At 40.4% G+C, this 8,633-nt stretch overlaps 1 protein-coding gene across 1 annotated transcript in view; it reads right to left on the bottom strand.

Moving 5' to 3' along the window:
- Il20rb (interleukin 20 receptor subunit beta) overlaps window positions 1-8,066 on the bottom strand; it is a 43,592-nt gene extending 35,526 nt beyond the window's left edge. The window contains exon 1 of the mRNA XM_008841655.3: window positions 7,757-8,066. Within this exon, the coding sequence (XP_008839877.1) occupies window positions 7,757-7,829 (73 nt within the window). The 5' untranslated portion in view covers window positions 7,830-8,066. The remainder of the gene's footprint in view (window positions 1-7,756) is intronic.
- Between the last annotated feature and the right edge of the window lie 567 nt (window positions 8,067-8,633).

Here is an 8,633-nt window from a genome sequence, read left to right as displayed (position 1 = left end):
CTAATAATATATAAAAGAATTATATCTCATGACCCAGTGAAATTTGTTTCAGGAATGCAAGGCTGTTTGATACTTGAAATCCATCATGTCAACAAGCTAAAGAAGAAAAACCATATAAATCTTAACCATTGGCATAGAAAAAAGTATTTATAGAATCTAAGCGTCATTCATGATCAAAGAGGGGATAAGCCTCTCTTCAGGTTAAGAACAGCACGGAGTTAAGTTACTAAACACCATCTACAAGTAATAACAAACCTATTTCTAAGATCTTACTTAAATGGTGAGAGACTGAATGATTCCAAGCTGAGACTAGGAACAAACAAGGATACCCATACTCATCATTCTTATTCAAGATATCAGAAATTCTAGCTGCTGTAATAAGGCAAGCAAAAGAAACAGAAAGAATACAGACTAGAAAGAACTAAAACTCTCCAGATGTCAGAAAATTCCACGGAATCTAGAACAAAAACAAAACAAATCCTAAAACTGTTCAGTAAGGCCACAGGATATAAGGTAAACATAACAATGAACTGTATTTCTAGCTAGGTGTGGTGGTGCATATCTATAATCCCAGCACTTTAGTGGTAGAGGCAAGAGGAACAGGAGTTCAAGATCATCTTTGCTAAATAAGGAGTTTGAGGCCAACCTAAGCTACATGAGACTCTCTCTAAAAAAACTGAAACAATTAATTACATTTCAATAAACTAGCAATAAACACTTCTTCACAGAAATTTAAATTATCACTTGGAGACTAGAGAGATGGCTCAGCAGTTAAGAACAGTTGCTGCTCTGGCAGAGGTCCTGGGTTCAGTTCCCAGCACCCACATGATGGCTCAACTAACTGTAACTCCAATTCTAGGATATCTGTGCCCCTTCTGGCTTCCATGGACACTGAACGCATGTGGTACACTTATACACATGCAGGTAAATACTCGTACACATAAAATAAGATAAAAATAAATAAATCTTTAAAATTATTATCACTCAAAATTAAAATAAATGGGTATAAATTTAATGAAATATACTCAGAATTTATATGGAGAAAAATTTACAATGCTGAGAGAAGAAATCGATGAGGACCTACATAAATGGAGAGGTTCATAGATTGCAAGATTCAAAATGGTTAAAATTCTCACCCAAAATAACAAAAGCCCATAAAGGGCTTTTATTGTTGTTGTTCTTATTGTTGTTAATTTAGGTAATTTATGGTAAAAAAAAAAAAAAACAAAACAAAAAACTATGGAATAGGGCTGGGGTGATGGCTCAGTGGGTAAAGTGCTTGTTGTGCAAACCTAAGGACCTGAGTTCAGATCCCCAACACTGACAAAATCCAGGCAGGGCATGCACACCTGTAACCTCGGTGCTTCGGGGGAGAGGGAGAAGGAGATTCGGGGGCTTGCTTATCATCCAGTCTAGCCAAAACAGTGAACTTTGGGTTTAAGTGATAGACTCTGTCTCAAAAAATAGGAGGGAGATGAGGCTGGAGAGTTAAGAACACAGGTTGTTCTTGCAGAAGACCCGGGTTCCAATCCCAGCACCCACATGACAGCTAACAACTGTTCATAACTCCAGTTCCAGGGGATCCAATGGCTTCTTGTGTCCTCCACGGGCATTGCACAACATGGGTGCACTTACCTACATGCAGACAATACACTCATACACCTAAAATAAAAATAATAAAATATATTTTTTTAAATAGGAGGGAGAGTAATAAAGGAAGATACCTAATGTTGACCTCTGGCCTCTATATGTGCACATACAGGCAAGTGCACCTGCACACACACATGCACATGCATGCAACACATCCACATACACATGTGCACGTATATGTATGCATATACAAAGACTGGGGAACTAGCCAGCACAATGGCTCATGCTCAGGAGGCAGAGGCAATAGAACTAAGCTAGAAGCCAGCCTGAGCTACATAGTAAGTGTCAGCTTCCTACAGAATTAGAACTTGTCTAAAAATTTTTTTTAAAAAGCTGGAGAGATGGCTCAGCAATTAAGAACACTGGTTGTTCTTGCAGAAGACCCGGGTTCCAATCCCAGCACGCACATGGCAGCTAACAACTGTCCATAACTCAAGTCCCAGGGGATCCAGAGCCTCTTCTGACTTCTGCAGGCATTGCATGACATGGGTGCATTTACCCACATGCAGGCAATACACGCATACACATCAAAAATAAAAATAATAAAATTAAAAATAACAAAAACAATAAAATTTTTAAAAAGATGTATGAATTAACTCATTTAAAAAAATCATAGGTGGCCAGGTGTGGTGGCGCACGCCTTTAGTCCCAGCATGATGGTAAAAAATCTTAAAGTGGGGGCTGGAGAGATGGCTCATGAGTTAAGAGCACTGACTGCTCTTGCAGAGGACCCGGGTTTGATTCCCAGCACCCACATGGCAGTTAATAACTGTCTCTAACTCCAGTTCCAGGGGATCCAATGCCCTCTTCTGACCTCCGCAGGCATTGCATGACAAGGGTGCAGTTACATGCAGTACACTCATACACATAAAATAAAAATACTAAAAATAAAATATTTAAACAAAAAAATTTTTTTTAATCTTAAAGTGACGAAACAGAAGGCTGGCAAGGAGACAGGAAAAGTGAATTCCCTCACACATTGCTGATAGGATTGTAAAATGGTGCATTCACTCTGGACAATGTTTGACTTTTAAAACTAAACATGCAACTATTGATGGACAGTTGCACTCTTGGGCATTATCCTAGAGAAATGGAAATTTCTGTCACGTAAGACTTGCGTATGAACATTCAGCTCAGGTGTCCTTTAATGGGTGAACGCTTGAACAAAGGGTGACATGTACAGATACTGGAAAGGGGCCATAAGCAAGGAGCCCAGGTGGCCACTGGAAAGAAGCAAGCAAACAGATCGCCCCTACAGCTTCTAGAAGGAACACAGTCCTGCCAACAACTTGACGTGACTCTAGCAACACAACAAACAGATTAGTCCTATCTTGAAATCATTTCAGACTTTCAAAGGAGGCTCAAAATACTAGAGAGCACATTGGGATACCCTTCACTCATCTTCCCATATGTCATCATCATAGTGATTATGAAAGTTAAGACTAACACATAACATCAATGCGTTATCATTAACTAGGTTTCAGTTTTTATTCAAATTTCATCAGTTTCCCCCTTTCATGCTCTTTTTTTTCCCTCGAGGAGCCAGTCCAGGATTCCCCATGTAGTTGTCATGTCCAGTTAGTATCGTCCCATCTGTTCTCAGTCTGTGTCTGTCCTTTATGACCTTGACATTTCTGAAGAGCACTAGTCTGATATTGTATAGACCTGTTCCCAGTTTGGGTTTGCCTGGTGCTTTCACATAACTTCACTGAGTTTCTACATTTTTGCCTTATACTCATAGGAGGACTTGGTGTCAACATGTCTACTACTGATGTTAATCTTGATCCTGTGGCTGTGGCAATGCCTCAAACAGTAAAGCTATCAATTTTCCTGTTACAGCTAACATTGGGGGAGATACTTTGAGGGGATGTAAATATTCTGTTTCTTTTCAAACTTTCACCCATTAATTTTAACAGCTAGATATTTCTTTCAGTTATGTTTTATTTTTTAAATATCTTATTATATTTTATGTGTATTGCCTGCAGGTGTGTAAGTGCACCCTTGTCGTGCAATGCCCGTGGAGATCAGAAGAAGGCGTTGGATTACCCCGGAACTGGAGTCACAGATGGTTGTTAGCCACCACGTGGGTGCTGCGAATCGAACCTGGGTCCTCTGCAAGAGCAGTCAGTGCTCTTAACCACTGAGCCATCTCTCCATCCCCCTTTCAGTTAAGTTTTAAAAGTGAACTTTTAAAAATGTAACTGGAATGGCCCTGTAAGGAAAAGCTATTTCTCTACAACATTCATTTATTTTTTTCAATTATTTATTTATAAGAGTCATAGGTATTTATTTTATTTTATGCCTAAAATCTAATGTTACTGTTAATTTAGTTATTCAAATTGTTCCAGTTTTGGCCTGTGGAAACTCTGTCAGGTTGATTCCTATGTCCATTTGACACAACACCCCTCCACTCTTTTTCAATGGTATCTTTGTTAAAAGGCTTTAAAAATAGTTTTAGGTCTACAAAAAAAATTTCAAAGACAATGTACAAGTTCCTGTATGTCCTTCACTCAGCCTTCACCAATACTAACATCTATATAACTGTGACAGACAGTTATCAAAGCTAAGGAATCAAAGTTGGAAAACATCCGTAAATTCCAGATTTAATTTAGATCTTGCCAATTTTCCTACTAACATCTTTTTTCCGTTTCAGGATCCAACCCAAGATACTGTGCTGCATTTAGGCCCCCACCCTATTTTAAGCACTTCATCGCTTATCACAAGATGCTCTTGTCTCATCTTGCATTTCCCCTGCCCAGTCCTGCAAGCAGCCACTCCTCTAAGCGCCCCACCCAGGGAGTTTTGAAAATACCAGTGCCCAGGCAGCTCCTCAGGTTAGTTTAGAATCTCTGGCTGGGAAATCTTGGCAGTGGTGTTTATACAAGCTCCCCAGACGACTCCAATGTTCATTTGAGAGTGGGAACACTGATTTTTATTTGACCTCTGGTGGATAAAGAATAGTTAAAAATGTGTTAAGCACCCAAATGTTGGAGACTTCCCTGCATTTTCTAGCTGGCTTTATGTTCGCTGTAAACTAGGGATTATTTTGTTCATCTTCAAAATCACCATCCAGCCTGGCACAGGGCACATAAAAGGTGCTCAGAAATGCTAAGTGAATGAAAATCAAATAAGTGAGCCACATCTTGATTCCCTTAATGAAATTATCGTGGCCTGATATTTTTCCTAATTGCTCATTCATTTTAATTTAGTCCTTTGAGCCATTCTAAGGTTTATGTCAAACACCTGTCTTCTAAAATCTCGAGTCAATGCCAGCGATGGAGCATGCAGGCTGTCCACCACAGAGCCACTGGGCAAACTTTCCATGCAGAGACTATTGCATCTCTTTCTGCCTGGACCACAGTGGTCACCTCTTCTCATCAGGCTTCTCTTCCACCACCTTTTCCTTCAACAGCCTTTAAGGCAAATGCGTCAGAAAAGGCAGATCACCTTTATCTACTTCACTTTGTCCCTCCTCCTTTTTCTAACCAGTGTCACCAGCTCAGCTTCTTCTACATAGAAGACAAAGCTCACAGGCTCTAGAGCAGGCCAAATCAGAGTCAAACCCAATTCTCCCATTTGCTGGACTCCTGGACAAAGAACTGGACCTTTCTGAGTCTCTGCTTCCTAGTATAAAATGGGGATAATTAGACCTTCCCTGCAGATTGACATGAGAATTTTTTTTTTTTTTTTTTTTCTAACCCAGAGAACAGGGTGTGCTCAGAAATGGCAGTTGGGAGCCAGGTCTACCGACACAGCCTGTGTATCCAGCTGTTTGGCAGGCTGAGGGAAGAGGACTGCAAGTTCAAGGCCTGACTGAGTTACAAGGAGGAACACTTGGTGAAACCCAGTCTCAAAAATGGAAAGTGAAAACTCAGGGCGGGGGCGGGGGGGGATGGGAGCTGAGGATGAGCTCAATAGTAGAGTATTTGTTGTAATATGCACAAGGCCCTAGATTCGATCCTTAGAGTCCTTCCTTCAAGGAAGGACGCAGGGAAGGAAGGAGGGAATGAAGGAAGGAAGAATGGAAGGAAGGAAAGAGGGAAGAAGGAATTGTGATTGTCACTGTTGCTATTGTTGATAAGAATCAGTTCTCTGAATCACCCACCATTATTTTGAAGGGGTAAAGCAAGACAAATGATTTCTGTGAAGGAAAGCAACAATTTGCCACCTGTCCGGGGATGGGACAGAAGTTCATTTAAAATTTGCAAAGTTCATCTACACAACCCAGAGCAAATAGTCAAAACTGCATGGAGGCAACCTCAGCTAAAGCAATCAACTGCTGACACCACCGTCTGCATCACCAACAGATAAGAATAGCTGATACTGGGGGTGGGGAGTATTAAAGTCTTCAAAGTAACTTTGCACCATTTTATTTAACTCCTCACAACCTCAAGGTGGCTGTTACCACCATTTCACAGATGGGGAAATGTAGTTGTATGACCTAGTCACTGAGCTAGCAAGTGATGGGGGACTCAGAAGGGAGGGGCTGTCTTTCTGGCTCTGACATCCTTGTGATTTCCCCACTCTTTCAGTTTTGGTTCTCTGGGTAAATTTGTAAGTGTCAGAAAAGCACAATGACCTCTGTTTGAAACAGTTTTCAAGAAAAAACTGAATTCATTGAAGAAAAGGCCAGGTTAAGAAAAACGGTGTCCCTTTGGCTCAGTGGAGGGATTGACAACCTATTTTGGTGGTGTTGTTTTCTTTTTTGTCTCAACAAATAAACAATCAACCAATTAACTTACCAACTTACCAAGACACTTAGCTTGTGCTGGAGGCTGTAAGAATACAAAGAAAGATGCCCAGGTTCTTCCCTTAAGCCAGTGCTGAACAGCCCTTGGCCCTACTAACTCTAGAGGTCAAGGGATGAAGGAGAGAGGTCTGGGAATGGCCTTCAAGAGGTGGAACACAACTGCAAGGATGATGGGAGAATAGGCTTGGGATGGAGGTAGCGCCTCTGCTGGGAATTTTTTTACATTTATTATTTATTTATTTACTTTGTGTGTGTGTGTGTGTGTGTGTGTGTGTGTGTGTGTGTGTGTGTGTGTATACAGCAAGCTTGTGGAGTCCAGAGGATAGTTTGTGGGAGTTGTTTCTCTCCTTCTACCAACTGGGTTCCAGGGATCAAACTCAGGTTGTCAGGCTTGGCAGCAAGTGCTTGTACCTGCGGAGCCATTTTACCAGGCCCTGGTGGAAAATAATAACAATAAAGGCCAAGGAAAAGAAGCAAGGTATGACGACAGCAGTGCTTGCAGTCTACATTTGTTTTTCAGAAGTAGTGAGTAATAGGCTCAAATAAATAGAGAGAGGTCTGAATACATGAATCATGAGAAATGGGCAGAACGTGCACACTGCTGGCTGAGCCACTGGGAGCTGCGAAAGTCTGGGGGCCAGGAGCACCAAAAGTTTACATTTAAGTCAACACTAACCATTTGCAAGGTACCTTCATACTGATTTGTTGCTTAAGTGCTCAACGTTCCACTGACACCACAAAATGACCAGCACCTTAGAGTATTAAAATTGGAAAAGCAGTATGACATGAAGAAACATTAACAGGTACAGAATTTCAGTTTTCGAACAATAAAGAAGGTAATTACAAGTAGCCAGGAGTGGAGCAGAGAAAATTATGTAATCTTAATGGCAGAGAAAATGCTCCAAACCAAATCTTTTTAAATGGTATGAAGTGCTTTCGCCTGTAATGACCAAGAGAGAAATCTAATTTTCATAAACTGTTATACCCAATATGAAGCTTACAAATTATGTTTTTATTCATGTGTTGTTAGAATTTTTAGTCATTTTAAACGGCACGTGGAAGAAGACTGCAATAACTGTGCTTTAAACCTTTAAACTACCCACTGACATAAGTAGCAAAATGCACCTAACTCTGCTAACTATATTAATGACATTGTTCTTTGACTATTAGGAGGAAAACTTCCAAACAGAATGCAAGCTTTTGTGATGTGGGACATGAAGACTTAAGAGTTTCTTTTTTTCAGACAAACGGATGTTCTAGAAATATATTTCAACCCCAAGCCCATGAAAGTATTTGTCGACTTTTTAATCTATATTCAAGGCCCAAACTATCAGAAATATTTTATTTCATTCTTACCTGTGGACAAACATGAAATCAAGGCGTAGATAAACCACATGATAAGACTTATCCAGATTCCTTCTAGAAGCATTTGAGGGGCTGTGTAGCAAACTTAGTTTGACCTGGAACATTGTTTCCTTCCAGAGCACAGCTTTCTGTCCATCTTAGCCATCTTGCTTCAGAAAGCAGTTGTTGGTGCTGAAGCCAGAGTTGCAGTGAAGCCTGAACTGTTGTGGAAAGAGGAGTTGGCCCAGACAATTCAGAAAGGGCGGGCTCTGCAGCACCCTACCTTCTGCTCAAACCTAGATATTACATCAAGGGGAGTGGCCTGGGAGAGTTCCAGAGGAAAGATAACTCTGGGGATCTTGAGAATTTGCAGGCTCCATGGGGGTAGGAAGGACTGAACTGGATCTTTCCAAGTCAGTGAACAGCCAGAATTACCTTCCCTATTCGTCAAATAGCTGTCCTCTTCCAAGTGTCCTTAGGCATGTTCGTTTGAGCTGGATGCCAATTAACTTTTTGCTAATACATACTTCAGAAAAAGCAGAGAAATTATTATTTGCAGTGCCAGGGGTTGAACCCAGGGCCTTGTACATGCTAGGCAAGCACTCTGCCACTAAGCTATATTTCCAGTCCTGACTCCTCATTTTTAAATACCATTTTAAAAGTCAAAGAAAAGAAATAATATACGGTTTTATATTTGCATGTGTTTTCAAAAAGAAAATCTAAGAGATAATAAGCTATGAAGATTAGGTACCTTGAGGGTAGAGGCAACAAAAATTGGAGATTAAAAATGGGAACAAAACTCTACTGAATATCTTTTAAAACTGATTACTGAATCATATGATTGATGCATGACTGGAAAATTAAAGCCAATTTAAAAATTTGAAGTAAA

Source organism: Nannospalax galili, unplaced genomic scaffold, assembly GCF_000622305.1.
Source record: "Nannospalax galili isolate Female #2095 unplaced genomic scaffold, S.galili_v1.0 scaffold861, whole genome shotgun sequence".
In the NCBI taxonomy this organism is placed as follows: domain Eukaryota; kingdom Metazoa; phylum Chordata; class Mammalia; order Rodentia; family Spalacidae; genus Nannospalax; species Nannospalax galili.
The sequence above is the reverse complement of the archived record's forward strand: the minus strand, read 5'-3'. Positions and strand labels throughout refer to the sequence as shown.